Here is a 19,357-nt window from a genome sequence, read left to right as displayed (position 1 = left end):
CCGTTGTGAGCACCGCTCGGGCAGGGGCAGCTGCTTTTATTTACATCCCTTTCTCTGCCAAGAGCGTTTATCCTTGAGATGCAGCTGGCGAGTTTCTCACAGGGCTTGGCTACTCCCAGGGAGGGGACTGGCAGCAGAGTAGAGCCAACGCCAGCGGCCAGAGGTGGCAAAGCTGCCCTTTGCAGCCTCCGGGCGCCCTTTCTAGTTCCACAGGTAGAATTCTGGCTGGGTCATGGAAACTCCCCCAGCCGGCAGCGTGTGTTTCTAGCGGTGGTGCATCTGCACCTTCTACAGTGCACATAACATGTTAGAGGGAACATGGCCCTCTTCCCCTGGGGACTGGCCCCCCACCTCTCTCTCCCCATGGACACCAGCCCCCCACACTCCTCTCCCTACGGTCATCAGCCCCCCCACCTCTCTCTCCCCATGGACACCAGCCCCCCACACTCCTCTCCCTACGGTCATCAGCCCCCCCACCTCTCTCTCCCCATGGACACCAGCCCCCCACACTCCTCTCCCTACGGTCATCAGCCCCCCCCACACTCCTCTCCCTACGGTCATCAGCCCCCCCCTCTCTCCCCATGGACACCAGCCCCCCACACTCCTCTCCCTACGGTCATCAGCCCCCCCCCACCTCTCTCTCCTCATGGACACCAGCCCCCCACACTCCTCTCCCTACGGTCATCAGCCCCCCCACCTCTCTCTCCCCATGTACACCAGCCCCCCACACTCCTCTCCCTACGGTCATCAGCCCCCCCCCACCTCTCTCTCCCCATGGACACCAGCCCCCCCACTCCTCTCCCTACGGTCATCAGCCCCCCCACCTCTCTCTCCCCATGGACACCAGCCCCCCACACTCCTCTCCCTACGGTCATCAGCCCCCCCCCCCACCTCTCTCTCCCCATGGACACCAGCTCCCCACACTCCTCTCCCTACGGTCATCAGCCCCCCCCCTACCTCTCTCTCCCCATGGACACCAGCCCCCCACACTCCTCTCCCTACGGTCATCAGCCCCCCCCCACCTCTCTCTCCCCATGGACACCAGCCCCCCACACTCCTCTCCCTACGGTCATCAGCCCCCCCCCCACCTCTCTCTCCCCATGGACACCAGCCCCCCACACTCCTCTCCCTACGGTCATCAGCCCCCCCCCCCACCTCTCTCTCCCCATGGACACCAGCCCCCCCACTCCTCTCCCTACGGTCATCAGGCCCCCACATCCGCACACTCCTCCCCCCATCTCCTCCCCTGCCCCCCCCCCCCGGCGAGTAGCGCGGCGCGGCCGGCAGGTGGCGCTGTGGGCGGATGGCTGCGCCCCGTCCTGCTTTTTGGCCCGTCGCGGCCACCGTGCCGCCCGCCCGCGCTGCGCTGCCCTGGGCCGCGGAAGGCCCCGCCGCTTCCCCTCGCCTCAGCCCGGCCCCGCCGCCGGACATGCCCGCCTGAGCGGGCCCCGCAGCAGGTGCGGCCGGGAGCGCCCAGCCAGGCCCGGCCCGAGCCCGGCGGGGGGAGGGGCCTGAGCCGGGCCGGGGCCCTGTGGCTTCCCGGGGGACCTGGGACGGGGGGAGGTTTGAGGGCAGGGGCTGTGGGGGAGGGGCAGGTGCCCCGTTCTCCCGGCACGTGAGGGCATCACTCGGCCTGAGCCTGGCGCTGCCTCCGCCGCTCGCGGGCCGCCCGGGCGCGTGCAGCAGCAGCGGCCGTGTCGGTTGCCAGCGGCCCCCCCCCTCCCGGGTGCATGGCGCGCCGGTGGCATCGGGCGGGGCTCCGGGGGGGCTGCCCGCGCTGAAGCGACCCTGACTGGTCCGTTTCGCTGGGGCAGCCCGAAGCTCGCAGCAGCTCGGGAGAATGCGGAGCTGCGGGGCCACTGGCCCTGCTCGTCTCTTCTCCCCCACGTGCGGAACCGCCTTCAGGCCGATCAGCCCTTCGGGTGGCTCCATGGCTGCAGAGCTAGGGTGAGGTTTTAGTGCTCGCAATGAAGGGTTTTCACTCGTCCCACTCTCGCACATTGGCTGTGTTCCGGGCACATTGACATCAGTGTCTGTGCGCTGCCTCTGTGCTGTGGCCCTGTCTTTGTGACAGCAACACAGTGATTCCTTCCGCATCCTGCAAGGGTTGCTCCTTGTTTTCTCTAGCGTCTAAGCACGTTCAGGAGCCAGTGCCATTAATGCTTTCAGTATGAGAAACACTTTTGTGCTCCCTGGCTTTGCTTGTTTGCTTAAATAAAAGTAGGGTGAGGTATGGGCCACAGAAAATATAAATCTCGGGCTTTTTGGGAAAGGGCATCAGATCCCTGCATTCCAAGTCCCCACTGTTCCTGCTCACAAGTCCTTAAATGTAAATACAAGAGAACTGCTGCATAAAAAGCAGAATCCTCTCCTTTCCTCAAGGTGGAAGAACTGAGACTGATGCTACTGTTGTTGATGTTATTGAGGTTTACTCATCACTTTTTTTGTGACTTCTATGGCAGGAGCATAATGAGTGACATTCGCCATTCCCTGCTCCGCCGGGATGCCCTGAGTGCTGCCAAAGAAGTGCTGTATCACTTGGACATCTACTTCAGCAGTCAGCTCCAAAATGCCCCTCTTCCCATTGTGGACAAAGGCCCAATTGAGTTGCTGGAAGAGTTCATATTTCAGGTTCCCAAAGAGCGCAACTCCCAGCCTAAAGTAGGTAACAGATCCTCTGAGCAAAAATGCAGCTGTGTTTGAGCTGACTAGTAATGTCTTGATGTGGCCTTGCACTTACAATCTAGGACCTGTGCCTGCAATCAAATCCATACTGAGCCTCCCTGGCTAAATTGGGGCTACATGTAGGTGCAAGAGTCCATCCATGTAGATCTGGGTGCAGGTTCAGGGCTTAGAAAGTTAAGAGGCACTGGAAGAACAAGGAAAAAAAGAGACACTTTTAGACCTTTTTTGTATTTTTAGATTAGTTTCTCCGGTCCTGTCTAGACTTTGTAATATTTTTGCCTTGACAAGAAACTCCATGCAGTTACCCTGCAAATAATACCCTTTTAGCTTGGGAAGTACGTGTAATGTTTGTCTCGAAACCAAGCATGTGTATGCTCTATCAGAGAAGAAGCAAGAACTGAAAGGTGATAAGGCAGGCTACACAGAGTAGGCTATGAGATCTGGGAAGCCAGAAGTTCTGTTACTGCTCAGAAGCCCTTAGACCAGAGCTACTCAACTTTGGAAGCCCCGGGGGCCACAATGATACTCGCATCACATGCCGAGGGCTGCAACTTAAGTGTAGTTGCGTAGACATGCAAATATATATATGCAAATGGCTTCTTTCTCACAATGCCCCGGAGCTCCCAGCACCTCCTCCCTGGGGGAGCTTGCGTCTTTCAGTGCTCACCCTGGCTGGGAGACGTCTCGCCGTGGTGGAGCGTGTTTCTAATGGAGGCCATGTTCAAAGGATCCCACCCAAGGGCTGCATTTTGAGCCCTGCGTAAACCCAAATCGCACGGCAGGCTGCAAACAAATGGTCTGCAGGCTGAGTGTTGAGTAGCTCTGCCTTAGACTCTACAACTGCTGTTTGATCTTTCAGCAACGGAAAGTATGTGGTCCCTGAAATAGCTGGTCAGTGTATGTACCCTGTTCTACAGGCAGCTCATGAAGAAGTATGGCCAGGTTTGCCCAGAAGCAGGAAATTGAAGTGCAATGGGGAAAGGAGGAGGAGGCATGGTCTCATAATGCTTCCTTCTGTTTCTGGACATGCTACCTTGAGATTTACTCTGTTGTTTTCTGGTGGTGTTTTTTAGAGGTTGAATTCACTTCAGGAGCTTCAACTTCTTGAGATCATGTGCAGCTATTTTCAAGAGCAAACCAAGGATTCAGTCCGGCAGATCATTTTCTCAGCCCTTTTCAGCCCGCAAGGAAACAAAGCAGATGATGGCAGGATGGCCTTGCTAGGAAAACTGGTTTCCATGGCGGTAGCTGTGTGCAGAGTTCCTGTTCTGGAGTGTGCTGCATCATGGCTGCAGGTAAACTGGTGCATGGATGGAATGGTCCCTAAGAGCTGGTCAGGTGAACTTGGGGTGCAGGTGGGTGAGCTAAAGAAAAGGGCTGCCTAGTGGCAATGCAGGGTTAGGGCTGAGAGGTGGGCTCTAGAATTCAGTTCACAGAACCTGCTCCCTGCAGCCATGGACCCTCCACTTGCAGACCCCCATGCAGCTTACACAAGTTGACAGGGCGGTGCAGCCAGGGTCGTTCTTCCTACTGAGGTCTGTGAAGGGAATAACTTTTGCTGCTCTCCAAGCCCCTGTAGCACCCGTGCCCCTGCGGGTCTCTGCTTTATGGGACCCTCCACCCTGATGTGCTACCTAAGGTCTGTAAGAGTTGAGCTTTCATTCCTGCACCCTTCAGGAGATGTGCAGAAGAAGGTTGTTTTCAGACCGGAGGGATGGGAGGGACAGAGAAGGGCAGCAGAGGGAGCCCCTTCCCCCCCCCCACTTCTCTAAGGTCTGCAGTACAGGTGTTTCTTCACATAGGCCTCTTGAAGGCTGCAGGCACAGAAAGGGTACATCTAAACTACAAAGATTTTTCGAAAGAGGATCTGAAAATTCTGCTGGAATTTATGTATTTTCCGATCACGTTTTCAAAAGAGAATCTTTCAAAAATTAAAGTAGTCAGGACAAGGTTTTTTCGGGGGGGGAAAAAAATCCGCTCTTCCTTTAAAAAAAAAAAAAAAAAAAAAAGGAGGTTTACGTATTTTTTTTCTAAAAAGTCCGTCCATCCCCGTCCCTGAAAAAAAACTCGTCCAGACTCCATTAATTTTCGAAAGAGCCTCTTTCAAAAATGCAATCGGAGGAAGATATGCAAATTCCGCAGGAATTCTTTGTAGTTTAGACATAGCCAAAGGGGTGTAACGTAGGTGGCAGGACACTGAGGGGATGGCTTATTGTGGTGCAGTCACCTTCAGCTCACTTAAGTACATAGAAGTTTCCATGTTAAAATCTTGGTACTTAAAAAGAAATTGCAGGGACAGCACTGTCCTGGTGAACCACACTCATATTTCGCACACGTCTCCCACTCACTCATTTCCCTGAGAACCTCGGTCAGGGGACCCCAATCCTGATGCTTCCCCGAAATCCCAGGTAGAGTGGCTTTCTTCCTCTGGGACAGTGGGGACTGTGGTTATGAGGACTTGGACAGCAGTGGCCCGAGGATACTGCTGTGCTCAGTTCATGAAATTGGAACACTTTCCCGTGAAGAGGAAAGATCACACTCTGTCAGACACATGTCACTTTGGCCAGCTGTAGAAATTCTTGCAAAGCTTTTACCCTTCAATAACTGACTTGCACCCTAGATCTTAAATAGTTTTGGTCAGGGAATGGTCACTTTACAGGTAGGTCTTTCATATAGTAATAAGTGAGAAAACATTTAAAAAAATAGAGAAACATAATAATTGAAATCACAAAAACTGGCAAGGGGTATGGGTGAGTGTCGTGTCTGAAACACCTTTTAAATCATGTTTGACTAGATAGCAGATTTCAAGTTGAGGTTGTCTCTTGACTATTGTTTTTTGAAACAGAATTATTATTATGGCCTGCTGCAGTAACGCTAGAAAACGGCTTATAGATGGGTTTGTAATATGTGACAGTTATGGTAAAAAGTGATCATCTAGTTCCAAAGTGGTGATTTGTGTCCCTTGCTCCAGATGATGTTAATTACTAAAAGACAGTTTCTTCTTTGCAGAATAACTTTCACTTGGGATCTGATAAGCTTAGTGAAGCTAGTATAATGAGGGCTAGCCACAGCCACCAGAAGCTAAAGCTCAGACACTTAGTGTTTTACCTACATCAAACAAAAATTTTAAAGTTCGCAAGAAGATGTAGTAACAACCAATTGGTAGTTGCATGTAACAGAGCCTTAGTGAAATCCTGTGCATCTCCCTATGGAGAATTTCTTATGTACTGGTTTGACGTACCTGTCACCACTTGGTACTGCAAATCTCTTTCAGCGAACACCTGCAATCTACTCAGTGACATTAGCCCGCACCTTAGTGGACGACTACTGCTGTCTGGTGCCAGGTTCCATTCAGATATTGAAACAAATATTCAGCGCTAGTCCTCGCTTCTGCTGCCAGTTCATAACGTCAGTTACCACGCTCTACGACCTTTCTTCAGGTAAGCTGTCAGTAGGCAGCAGCCTCCTCAAAATGAATGCTACAGTGCTGTGCCCACTGGCTGTTATCAGCACGTTTGTGCTCTCAGCTCCCTATTGGCATTGTAATGACGCTCAGCATCACAGTTTTGCTAAACACAGTGCTGGGTGCAGCATCTTGCTTTGCAGTGAGGGGAAAGCTGAGAAGCACAACATAGCGGTGAGTGACCTCAGTCCAGTTTGTAACGGATGATTGGTCCTATTGCTGACCCTCTTGACAAAGGGCAGGGACTGAGGGAGTCTTCTAAAAATGGGTTCAGATGTGGTTACAAAGCCAGCGAAAGGACTGGAGCTTGTGATAATTTGGTCCAGATTTCCTGGAGTGAAGAATCTGACTGTAGCATTCTGAGGATTTTAGAGAGCTGGGGTTTAGGAAGACAAAAGAAGAGTTGCAATGGTTGTAACAGGAAGAGAGTGATGCATGAATGAGGATTTTAGTGGAGACTGGACCCAGACTTACAGATAGAATAGAATACTAGGACTGGAAGGGACCTGGAGAGGTCATCGAGTCCAGTCCCCTGCCCTCATGGCAGGACCAAATACTGTCTAGACCATCCCTGATAGACATTTATCTAACCTACTCTTAAATATCTCCAGAGATGGAAATTCCACAACCTCCCTGGGCAATTTATTCCAGTGTTTCACCACCCTGACAGTTAGGAACTTTTACCTAATGTCCAACCTAAACCACCCTTGCTGCAGTTTAAGCCCATTGCTTCATTCTTCTATCCCTAGAGGCCAAGATGAACAAGTTTTCTCCCTCCTCATGATACCCTTTTAGATACCTGAAAACAGCTCTCATGTCCCCCCTCAATCTTCTCTTTTCTAAACCACATCCACCTCTTCTTCCTTATCCACAAGACTCGTTATCCTATCAAAGAAAGCTATCAGATTGGTTGACATGATTTGTTCTTTACAAATCCATTCTGGCTGTTCCCTATCACCTTGCCACCTTCCAAGTGTTTACAGGTGATTTCCTTAATTACTTGCTCCATTATCTTCCCTGGCACAGAAGTTAAACTAACCGGTCTGTAGTTTCCTGGGTTGTTCTTATTTCCCTTTTTATAAATGGGCACTATATTTGCCCTTTTCCAGTCTTCTGGAATCTCTCTTGTCTCCCATGATTTTCCAAAGATGCTAGCTAGAGGCTCAGATACCTCCTCTATCAGCTCCTTGAATATTCTAGGATGCATTTCTAGGTGATTTTTAACTTGTTCTTTTTTTTATTTTATCTTCTAAACCTACCCCTTTCCCACTAGCATTCACTATGTTAGGCATTCCTTCATCATCAGACTTTTTGGTGAAGACCGAAACAAAAGTCATTAAGCATCTCTGCCATTTCCAAGTTTCCTGTTACTGTTTCTCCCTCCTCACTGACCAGTGGGCCTACCCTGTCCTTGGTCTTCCTCTTGCTTCTAATGTATTTATAAACAGTCTTCTTGTTTCCCTTTATTCCTGTAGCTAGTCTGAGCTCATGTTGTGCCTTTGCCTTTCTAATCTTGCCCCTGCATTCCTGTGTAGTTTGCCTGTATTCATCCTTTGTAATTTGTCTTACTTTCCATTTTTTATATGACTCCCTTTTTATTTTTAGATCATGCAAGATCTTGTGGTTAAGCCAAGGTGGTCTTTTGCCATATTTTCTATCTTTCCGACACAGCGGAATAACTTGCTTTTGGGCCCTTAATAATGTCCCTTTGAAAAACTGCCAACTCCCCTCAGTCTTGATTCCCATGGGACCTTACCTATCCGCTCTCTGAGCTTACCAAAATCCACCTTCCTGAAATCCATTGTCTCTCTTTTGCTGTTCTCCCTTCTACCCTTCCGTAGGATTGTGAACTCTATGATTTCATGATCACTTTCACCCAAGCTGCCTTCCACTTTCAAATTCTCAACCAGTTCCTCCCTATTTGTTAGGATCAAATCTAGAACAGCTTCCCCCCGATAGCTTTTTCAGCCTTCTGAAATAAAAAGTTGTCTCCAGTGCAGTCCAAGTACTTATTGGATAGTCTGTGCCCCCACTGTGTTATTTTCCCAACATTTATCTGGATAGTTGAAGTCCGCCATCACCACCAAATCTTGGGCTTTGGATGATATTGTTAGTTGTTTAAAAAAAGCCTCATCCACTTCTTCCACCTGGGTAAGTGGCCTGTAGTAGACTCCTCGCATGACATCACCCTTGTTTTTAACCCCTTTTAGCCTAACCCAGAGACTCTCAGCACTTCCGTCTCCTATGTCCATCTCCACCTCACTCCCAAGTGTATTCATTTTTAATATATAAGGCAACACCTCTTCCCTTTTTTCCCTGTCTGTCCTTCCTGAGCAAGCTGTACCCTTCTATACAAACATTCCAATCGTGTATTATCCCACCACATTTCTGTGATGCCAACAATATCATAATTGTACTTATTTATTAGCACCTCGAGTTCTTCCTGCTTATTACCCATACTTCTTGCGTTTGTATATAGATGAAGGATGGGGGAGGAGAATGAAATTGCTGTCCCTGTGCCAAAAAAGGGGACTTGCTGAGCAGTGTCTCATCCTTCTTCCAGATGATCTCATTCCCCCTTCGGACTTGCTCGAGATGGTTGTCTCCTGGATCTTTGAGGACCCCCGGTTGATACTCATCACCTTTTTAAACACCCCTATTGCAGCCAACCTGCCAATAGGATTTTTAGAGCTCACCCCCCTCACCGGACTGATCCGCTGGTGTGTGAAGGCCCCTCTGGCCTACAAAAGGAAAAAGAAGGCTTCTCTCTCAAATGGTCACCTCGCCAATAAAATTGCCAAGGACTCAGCTGCTGGCGCTGACAAAGACTGCCACTTGCTATATTCCAAACTGCATCTCAGTGTCCTACAGGTTCTCATGATGCTTCAGGGGCACTTAACAGAGAAGAACCTCTATGGCCGGCTGGGGCTAGTGCCCTTTGACCATGTGGTTACACTTGTCGAGGAAATTAACAGACTGTCGGATGAACTCAATCCACTGAATGCTTCCAAAGAGATTGAACTGGCTCTGGACAGATTGGCTCAGGCTCTGCAGGTGGCCATGGCATCAGGAGCATTTCTGTGCACTAGAGGTATGTTGGTGAAGTGCCTGGCGTGGGATCAGTTTTCTCTAGTATGTGGGCAGGCTGTCCCTGGGTGAAGGGGGGTAATACATGGGGAAATGCATTAATAGCATAAATATTCCACAAGTCTTAGGAAATAAGATTGTTAGAGCTACACGGTAGATGTAACAAACCGCTCATGAAGTAGGAAAAGAAAGACCACTGATAAAAAATAAGTGTTATGGATTATAAAGAAAGATTGTTGCTTTGCAGATCTGGGAGGGAACCTTCCGTTCAGACTTTCTGCTGCCAGGATGTATTTGGTGGTTGGTAGTTTGTTTTTTCAAACGGAAATATGCTCTCTTTTGGGCCAGTAACCAGAGTCTTCACCATACAGTTGGCATCAAAACGCTCCAAAAAGAATGGATCTGTAGCCTGCTTTAGATCAGATGCAGTCAGGTAATTGTGGTTCCAGCTACATTTCTTTAAACCCTGTTGCCTAAACTGGTTTAAAACCGTTGCATTAAAGAAATAAGTGCAGCCATCCATTGTGCATTAATAAATGTTTGCATAAGATCATTGACCTGAAGTGGTCTGACAAGGTTACAAACATTAGCTTATGGGAAAGAGCAGGGCAATGCCCAATAGAGCAAGAGATTTTGAGAAGGTGATGGCGATGGATCGGCCATACACTGAGGAAACCACCAACTAGCATTACCAGACAATCCCTATCCTGGAACCCACAGGGGAAAAGGGGGAAGAGGAAGGCAAAACAATAGTTGGAGAAGAGACCTGAATGTGAATGTAAGGAAAATGGGCAAAAGTTGGAGAGGATTAGAAAAGGTGGCACAAGACAGAAAGGCTTGGAAAGAAATTGTTGATGGCCTATGCTCCCATACGAGCTAAGGGCAGAGAGAGAGAGAGAGATTCATTGTGCATCCTCGCAGCATAGGTTAGAGAAGGATTCAGAATATGATTCTACTTTGAAAAATGATACAGTAAAATGAGAGAGACAAGGTGAGGGAGGGTAATATCTTACTGGCGAGGGAGACAGGCTTTCAAGCTATGCAGAGCTCTTCTTTGGGTCTGGGAAAGAGACTCCAAGTCACAACTAATTACAAGGTGGAACAGATTGTTTAGCAGAAGTAGTTAATACATTTCATGGTGTGTAGTGTTATTTTAGCTTCATTGGTCTCAGGATATTGGAGCCACTCACACAGAGCTGCTCTTCAGTTCAGAAGATGAATTCTGTGTAAGCCCAAAGGCTTGTCCCTCTCATCAACAGAAGATGGTACAGTAAAAGATAATCTCTCTCACCTTGTGTCTCATGCATTTCAAAGGACAATTCAAGGTGAAGTGAGCCCCCCTCTCCAGTCATGCGGGGGAGAGATTGGAGGGGAGGGGATTGGATTAGTGAGTTACAGACTGAATTTCTAGTTCATTACAACAGTGTCTCATTTTATGGGGAGGAGTGGCTGTGTGTGTGTAAATGTTGCCCCAATTACACCAGAGCAAATTTACCCTTTACATATATTGTGCCAGACCTGCAAATACTGTGGAATGTGAAATCTGATCCAAGTTCTTGTGGGCATGTGGATCACATGTAACAAAAATGTTGTCCTCAGTTGCATTGTCTAGCCCATGCCTCCGAAGAGGGTGTACTGGTATAACTGACTGGCAGAGTTTTGTGTTACAATCAGAAGTTAGTAAACAAGTCTGATTCATGAGCCAGAGTAATTCGGTTGGCTTTTTGTAGGTCTCTTGGTTGTGCAGTTTAATAAGAAATCAAGTCTTTCTTTAGCATATTTGACTCTGGGTACTAGGGATGTTAAAATGATGGAAATTCCATCGACTACTCGATTAGTCAATAGGCACTTCGGCATTCCTCCTTTGAAATATACAGGCGTCCCCCGACTTGCGACGCGATCGGTTCCCCGGGAAGTGTTGCAAGTTGGGAGCGTTGTAACTTGAACCCTCATTTACGAGAGGTGATGGGTCCCGTCGTAAATGCAGTCCGAGGACGTAAGTCCGGAGTTTTCAGCCCCTTCCACACTTACAAAAATGGTGGTAAGTGCAGGGGGTTGTAACTCAGGTGGTCGGAGGTTGGGGTTTTCCTGTACAAGAGCCTGCTGACTCTGGGCTAGTCATGAGTGCCTGCTTTGAAATGTACAAGAGACCCCAGCGTGGCATTTCAGCGGAACCTGGGATCAGCTGAGGACTCCCCAGCTGGAGTCTTGGGAAATGCCGCGCGGAGCCCGGGATTAATTGGCTCCCCAGTTGACCCCGGTTCTACATGGCATTTCCCCAAAACCTGGATTCTGGGGAAATGCTGCTTGGAACCTGGGGTTAGCTAGGAAGTCCCCAGCTAACCCCAGGCTCCACAGAGCTTCAGCGTTTTAATGGGGCTGCCCCTTTGAAACACTGCTTTAGGGTTTCAAAGCGTCAGCGTCACACAGCTGATCCCTGGCTCAGCTGTGTGGTGCTGCTGCTTTGAAGTACCCCTCCCCCTGTCCCCTTTGCTGCCTCTATCTCACAGAGGCAGCAAAGCGGGGAGGGATCGACTAGTCCTTAACATCCCTACTGGGTACAGGGAGACACATTTTCATGACATTTCAGAATAGGAAAAAAACCTAGTTTGTGGCTGTGTGTGGAAGTGGGGCCCTTATGACAGAGAAGAAATATGAGTTTGCCCCCTGCATAATCCCCAGCAGGATCACCGTTCTCTAAAGGATGCACAGGGAAGGACGCACTTTCAGTTCTTTGCAAGGAAATACCATCTTGTTTGTTCAACTTGATAGTTTCTCTGCACTGGCTGAGAGCCCATGAACTACAGCATAGGGCAGTGGTGAGCAACATGGGGCCATTGTGGTTCTGTGTGAGGCTCACAAGTTGTTTTATTTACCATTGCCCACACACAGGATTGACAGGTTCCACCAGTTTCCATCCAGGAGGGTTTTTTCCTACCAGTATCACTAAAGTGACATGCACATAAAGCCAGGGCACCCAACATTGATGATGAGAGCCCTGCACTCCCTCTGCATCCAATCAAAGCACTGTTGTTGTCGTTTAATTGGCACAGCCCGCAAATTCTAGGCACACAAGCGCAGTTAGCAAAATTACCCTATCATGGGAGCCCATCTTGGTTATAACAGTCTCATGAACCAATGAGGTGGAGGGCCACTGGTGGGGCCCGCTTGCTAGCCTAGCTTATTTATTGCTGGCATAGGGTATAAACATGACATAGATAAAACCACTACCTGGATTATTGTCCTAAACATTTCTAAAGCCTGTGTTTCGGGTCTTTTTCATCACCGAAGAAGCAAAATTTGTTTGAGTTTTTGTTTCTGACCAGTAATTAAAGTACCATGTACAAGATCAAACACTTATTTCATTAGCTAATTGGATCATCATCAGTCTAAGGTGTGTTAATGAATCTTGGTGGATTTATTAGAGAAACCAGTTTGAAAATCCAGACAATTTCTAAAAGCTGTATTAAAGTCCCTCAACCAATTTGTATGGCCCAAAAATGTTGCATGAAAGACCACACAAACAAAAAGCAGAGGTAACTCAACCCAAACACACAATTATACCATTTTCTCAAAGCAAACTTTGTGACTCAATAACAGAACATCTATTAACAAAGCGCCAGAAATTTAAGCAACTTCTCCCTGATCAGGGCTATTCATTCAGACCCGGAGCCTAGAGTTCAGAGACAAGCCTTTATTCCTAGGCAGGTGATCTCTGAGGCACAGAAGTGAGCCTGAATCTGCTCTTCTTAGCACCTGTTATGTTGACTGCACATACTATTATCAAGTGCAAAGAGCTAACTGAAAATCATGTTTTTCTCTAATTTTTTGTTTGTTTTGTAACAGTAGCAAGCCAAAAAGAGAGTTTTTTTAAAAAGCTGTCCCTTTAAACTTCCTTATTTCCTAACTGCTTATACAGCCCGGTTTGGGGGGGGGAGGGGGTTGCTATAGCAGAAGAGAAAGGGAATTCAGTATAAATACCTGCTAATCACATTTTTGGGCATTCAGTTGTTTTGGAATTGGGAAGAATTTGTTTAAACCAGTATTAAAAGGATCCTCCTGACTGTATGTTCTTTAGAGTAGGATTCTTGTTAAATCATTTGGAAAATGTTTCTCTACTAAAGCGAGTGTCCCAATTGCCTTTATCAGAGTCTCTTAACACAAATCTGAAAATTCCTTGTCTTGCTCAAGATGGAGTATTGTATGCGGGGATATGTAGTCTCCAGGCTTCCTGTTTTTAAGGTGACTTCAAGTCTAAGGATGACCGTAGCAGTCTTCTCTTATCGGAACTAAGTACTGCTTCTCTGGCTACTGGCCCAGGAGAGCAAAGTTCTGTTTAATCTGCTGAGAATTTTGTGCTAGAGTTCAATTGCAGATGGATGACATGTGAAACAGTTTGAGATGTAACCGTTATAGGAAAATGTTCTTTATACATATTTTATGCATGAAAGGATGAAATTGTGGGTCTCTCCTAGTATTTTATGAAATCTGAATAAAACTTCCCAGTGGGAAGAGTAGAGGGGAAAATTCTGTTTTACTTTATCCATCCTGTTTTCTATCCTCTTGAATTTCAGATGACTTGAGGACAGTGTGTGCTCGGCTACCACACAACAAGTAAGGGGCCTTTCTAAAATTCTGTTTATTTTAATGTATATTTCAAGGCATTTCCTAGATGTTTGTTGAGGCAAGCCTCTGCCCCCAAAGAACTTTTAATGTAAGTGCTTGTTTTGGAAGGTGTACTTTAGTTAAACACTAGTTTTGGGGATCAGCAGAGAGGCAGTTGGGTGAAATTTCAAAGATTTATACCTTCATAGATTCGGGTCCAGAAGGAACTTTGTGATCATGTATAACACAGGCCAGAGAGCTAACCCCAAAATAATTTCTAGAGCATGTATTTTAGAAAAATATCTAATCTTGGTCTAAAAATTGTCATGGATGGCAAGTCCATCATGACATTGGTAAATTGTTCCAATGTTGAATTACCTTCACTGTGAAAAAGGTTACTTGTTTCTAGACTAAATTTGTTTAGCTTTGTTACCCCTTTCTCTGCTACAAAAATGAGCCCTTTATTAAATATACTTCCCATGTAGGTACTTCTAGACTGTTATCCCTTAACCTTTTCTTTGTTAAACTAAATAGATTCCAGGAGCTCAGTCACTATAAGCCGTGTTTTTTCTAATCTGTTAATCATGCTCATGGCTCTCCTGTGAACCCTCTCCAATTTATGAACAACCTTCTTGCATTTGCGAGCACTTTTAAAAAATTGGCAAGCATTGACTTTCTTCCAGTCCTCTGGAACTTACTCAGTGAATCAAGAGTTATTGAAAATCAACAGTAGTATTTCAGTGAGCTCATCAGGGTGCTCTTTTAAAACTCTTGGATGCAAATTAAGTGGATCTGTTAATTTAAAAATGTCTGACTTGACAAGTTTCTGTGAAGTTCCTTCAGAGATAGTGGAATGGAGTGTTATCACCATATGTATTGTATCATCTATGTTTCCCCAAATACAGAGCAGAAATATTTATTGAAGATGTCTGTCTTTTCTACCTTATTATTGATAATTCCACCACTTCTATCTAGTAATGGACCAATACCATTTTGTTCTTAACTTTTTTCTTTAAAAGGTTAACTGGTAACTTTGCAGGCCACAGATTTCCCTATGTTCCTTTGTTTCCCTTAAATTTTTTCTACAATTCCTAATTTCTCATTTGTATTCATTACTATCAAGCTCCCCTTTATTTTTATGTAGTAATTAATATACCGTATATTCCGGCGTACAAGACGACCTCTGATGTTAAAAAACATCCCCCAAAAATCGGGGGTCGTCTTGTACGCCGGATGCCCCGCCGCCGGAGCCCCTCCGCGGCTTTGAAAGCCTCGGGGGAAGCAGGCGGCGGGGCATCCCAGGCGCGCATGGGCTGCCCCCCCGCCGGCTTCCCCCGAGGCTTTCAAAGCCGCGGAGGGGCTCCGGCGGGGGGGCAGCCCATGCGCGCCTGGGATGCCCCGCCGCCGGCTTCCCCCGAGGCTTTCAAAGCCGCGGAGTGGCTCCGGCGGGGGGGGGGGGCAGCCCAGGCGCTCCTGGCGGCTTTGCTCCTGGTGCCTCTGGTCTGCTGGGGACCATCTCCAGCAGACCAGGGACACCGGGAGCAAAGGAGGCGGAGGGGCGCTGGGGTATAAGATGAAACCCTATCTTTTAATTAAAAAGATAGGGGGTCGTCTTATACACCCAGTCGCCCTATACGCCGGAAAATACGGTAGCTGCCTTCACGTCCGCTCTAAATCAGGAAGGTCTTCTTCCTCAATTGGCTTTTGGGGCGGTGTTCTTAATCATTCTCAACTATCATTAAAGATACTTTATGATTTCAGGTATATAAGTGGTCATGCAAAATGATTTAATTGTTCTTTCTGGCCTTAAAATCTGTATAAATCCCTAAGCCAGGGGGACCCCGTTAAAGTAGGAATGTGAAAGATTAACTGGTTACTTGATAAGCATCAGCCTTAATGGATACTTACTGGTTCCGGTTAACTGGTGGGGACTGGAGTAGCTCCCTTCCTGCCATGGGCAGAGGGCTTATCCAGGCTTGTGGGGGTCCCACCTCCAACGGGGCTGCTGTGGACACTGGATGTGTAGAGCAGCCCCTCTCCGCAGCACACCCCAGGGAGCCACGGGTAGGGACTGTTCCGAATGGACTGGAGCAGCTCCTGTCTGCAATTGGGGGCCACTTCATCCTAGCTAGGTTGGAGCAGGCCCCCTCTCCATTGGTTAACTGGTTAAACTTCACATTTAACTGGTTAACCAATTAAATGGGATTTTACATCCCGACATTAAAGTCAGTGAGGCTCCTCCTTGCTGGATCCACATAGATCAGCTTGCAGGATAAGGGCGTGGATTAAGGCAATTAGGCAAACAACAAGGGGAAAGTGAAATGGAATTTTTAAAAATTACCTCTGCCCCATTGCTGATCCCCCCCCCCCCATTTTACTTAATCCATGCTTAACTGTGTATCTTTTTAATATTAGTCAGAATATTTAAATCCAGGAGTCTAAAAGTAAGCTTCTGTATCTGAAAATCAGGCCATTTCTATTTAGGTTTCTAAATGTGGGTTAAGTCTAACTTTCGGCGCATGGGGTAGAAAATGTTGGCCTTACCATTTTGCTTGTTCTTTAAAATATGAACCATTGCCAATTTTGGGTATTTAACCCTAGCTTATATAAAGCTTGGATGGTCTTGCCTCTTTTTATCCTCCCTCTGAAACTGTCCTGCATCCTGGCTGAAGAGCTTCACCGAGCATTGCCCTTCTGGGAGAGTTAACCACAACCTCCTCTTTCTTGGCAAGCTAGTTGTTCAGTAGGCTTGCTAAAAATACTTAACTCTGTTATTTGTCATGGACAGTCCTCCTTTGAAAAATAGCACTGTGCGCATACCATGCACCATACACATCAGTCTGCGGGATGTCATAAGCATAATTGCCACATTTTCTCCCTACCATGCTTTCTGATATTTGAGCCTATGAATGATGCTAAGCATTGGTAAGGCTTTTAAGTCCTTCTTGTCATGGAACAGGCCTTCTGTCAAACTGCTCCTTATTTGGACAGTTTATTAGTTGAATAATACTTACATCTGTCTGGCGCTTCTTTTCACAGCCTACTTCAACTGGTGATTTCAGGTCCAGTGCAACAACCAACCCATGCTGCTTTGCCACCAGGATTTTATCCTCATATCCACACCCCTCCGCTGGGCTATCCTGCCCATGCAGCACACCCTGCGTTGCCTGCACATCCGGCTCATCCAGCACTCCCAGCCCATCCGGTGCAGACATTCATACCAGGCATGACTTTCCCATACAGGCCTATTCGCTAAGAAACCTAGCTTACACTGCACAATGTGCCCCTGTTTTCCCCACCCGGGGAAGCATTGCAGAGGAAAGCAGACATTTATGGAACCACACTTTTCCTCTTTAATCTTGTGCTATGTGATGTCTACAAGGAGGAGTTTCTTCAGGAGAAGGGGCAAATGCTAGGCTGCACTAGCCCTAAACATGGACAATTTCTTACTCATCCAAATTGCATGGATGAAAGGAAAAAAAAGCCTTCTGGAATGTATGGGGTTTTTTTTAATGTCAACTCTGACTCATCTAATGAGCAGTACCATTGTATTTCTTAGTCTGGTGTTTCTCACAGGTACACATTTGTCTGACCTGGTAGTGAGACCAGCTATTCTCTTGCTCCTTATTTATGAGGGACAGTAGGAAAACCATACCAAGACTTGTAAGTTCGCCCCATGCCCCTGTCCTTTCTCTTTGTAAACATTTGTGCCCATACCAACGGAGTGTCGCACACTGTATGATTTGGGCATTGTGAATGTTTGCTTCAGAAGTGCAAAGTAGGAGAAACTGTGAGAGGAAACCACTAAAGAAAGAGTGATCGCTTGCCTCTCTTTTATCTCTTAAATGGTGTTCAGCATATCCAGTTATTGTTAGGCCTCTGCCAGGAAGGAACTTCCTTCCTTGGTGATTGCAATATCCTTGGGGTTCTGGTAGGTCTCTGCAATATCCTTTTCTCATGGTCTACACGTTTGTTAGTTTGAAATTAGAGACCTCATCTGGTATCACTAATGCTGGTTGGCAAAAACAGATCAGCATCTTAATGCATCAAACTAGGTACTGATGTTAAGCAATTTAACCTTTTTACTGCAATTAATTTGCAGCCAAAAACAAAAAAAAACCCAGATTGTTCCAGAGAAGGTAGGTTCCCAGTACCACAGGCTTTTAATTGGAAATGGGGTACTTTATGGAAACACGTTCTAGTCATGATAAGTTTGTCTTCGGTATCACTGCAGAGAAGTACATAATGCATCCCTGCTGAGAACTGGGGGTGGTTTTCTAGCACAGTGACAATAATGTAGTTCTCTAAGCCACTTTATTGGCTTTAGGGGGAAGCAAGGGCAAGCTTTTCCCAGGAGTCAATCACTTTATTTCTTTATGCACATTTCAGATGTCATGCTATTGGCAGAGACATGTGGCAGCAATAGTTATCCAATTGCACACTAAAATCAGAGGACAGAGAGATGGAAGGGGTGTGTGGCATTTGTAAGTCATTCAATACATTACAACTGGAGAGTAATCCTGATGTTTATCTGCTTCTCTTTCACTGGAAAGATTAAATTCATCACTTTGTAGAACTCCAACACAATGAAAAGATCTTGAAACTATGAACTACTGAACATTAAGAGAGATAAAGTTATTTATCAGTACCCATTGTACCATATCTCCTTTGAAAGGTTACTTGAAAGGGGGAAGTGGAGTTGGCAATAACCCTGATGTGTAACAGCCATGTTTATTTTGTTTTTATCTGTAGCTACTTGATTTTAAATTGTCTGCAGCCTGTTTTCCAAAATTTACGCTGGGGGGGAGCTCCATGTTTTTTTTTCTTGAATTAAAAGTCTTGCATTTCTTTCTTGTTTGTATCTCTGACCTATTCCAGCCACTTACATTAAAAACCTTGATTTAGAATTTTCTGTCGTCATGGTGTTGAAGGATTATCGTTTCAAATTAAATGATGTCATTAGCAGACAACCTACAAAACAAATGGGGACTTCTGTTATGGTGTAGGAACCATCTAACCGCTACCTTTTCATGAGTTGAGTTTGAGAGAGGCTGTCCTGGCAGGGGTCTGGGGCTTGTATGGGTCTATTAGCAGGTTTTGGGGGGCCCTCAGAATAAACCAGAGAGCAGTAACAACATTAGACTCATTGGGGCCCCAGGGCAAAAAGCTGAAGTCTGAGCCTGGGACTGATGCTCAAGACTGATCAAGTTAGCTTTGTGAGGAGCTCAAGGCTGCATTGGCTTATCTCCCTGCAAAAGGTTGTATATTAGTTTTATGATTGTAATAAATTCTTCCAAGGTACATTTACAAAGTTCCAAGGGTACAGCTCTTTGACTAGAGCAGTTCTGTCAGGCTGTATTTTCCCTGTGCATGAAGGTGAGACTTTCATTGTAAAACTCTAGATAAATGCATGATTTTGGCTCTGGATGTAGAGAGAAATCTGAATTATGCATGAGCTACATTAGTGTAGGAGGGGTAGCCATCCATGTTAATCTGTATCTTCAAAAATGAGTACGA

At 46.7% G+C, this 19,357-nt stretch overlaps 1 protein-coding gene across 3 annotated transcripts; it reads left to right on the top strand.

Moving 5' to 3' along the window:
* The first annotated feature begins 1,315 nt into the window (after positions 1–1,315).
* Positions 1,316–18,747, top strand: INTS15 (integrator complex subunit 15). Of its 3 annotated transcripts, XR_016350701.1 has the most exons (8): positions 1,787–1,947; positions 2,463–2,661; positions 3,759–3,980; positions 5,960–6,125; positions 8,712–9,239; positions 9,483–9,668; positions 13,810–13,849; positions 16,880–16,975. XR_016350701.1 is itself a non-coding variant. In XM_075899125.2 (7 exons), exons 2-7 carry the CDS (start codon positions 2,470–2,472, stop codon positions 17,094–17,096), a joined length of 1,365 nt encoding a protein of 454 aa, XP_075755240.1. In that variant the 5' UTR covers positions 1,316–1,457; positions 2,463–2,469; the 3' UTR covers positions 17,097–18,747. The 3 variants fall into 3 exon arrangements, 2 of the variants coding, with proteins under 2 accessions (XP_075755240.1, XP_089638349.1); XM_075899125.2 differs by lacking the exons at positions 1,787–1,947; positions 9,483–9,668 and adding an exon at positions 1,316–1,457 and having other exon boundaries at positions 16,880–18,747; XM_089782223.1 differs by lacking the exon at positions 9,483–9,668 and having other exon boundaries at positions 1,799–1,947; positions 16,880–18,747.
* Positions 18,748–19,357: the final 610 nt, after the last annotated feature.

This window comes from Pelodiscus sinensis, chromosome 15, assembly GCF_052426305.1.
Source record: "Pelodiscus sinensis isolate ZL-2025 chromosome 15, ASM5242630v1, whole genome shotgun sequence".
Classification (NCBI taxonomy): Eukaryota; Metazoa; Chordata; order Testudines; family Trionychidae; genus Pelodiscus; species Pelodiscus sinensis.
Note: the sequence above shows the minus strand (reverse complement) of the source record. Positions and strands in the feature narration are given on the sequence as shown.

What these genes read in the sequence shown, in the direction of transcription:
- INTS15 (XM_089782223.1), top strand. Translation starts at nt 1,841, where the DNA reads ATGCGGAGCTGCGGGGCCACTGGCCCTGCTCGTCTCTTCTCCCCCACG. An exon ending in GCTCTACGACCTTTCTTCAG is followed by an intron (nt 6,126 to 8,711) that starts GTAAGCTGTCAG and finishes TCCTTCTTCCAG; the next exon opens with ATGATCTCATTCCCCCTTCG. An exon ending in GCTCGGCTACCACACAACAA is followed by an intron (nt 13,850 to 16,879) that starts GTAAGGGGCCTT and finishes TTCTTTTCACAG; the next exon opens with CCTACTTCAACTGGTGATTT.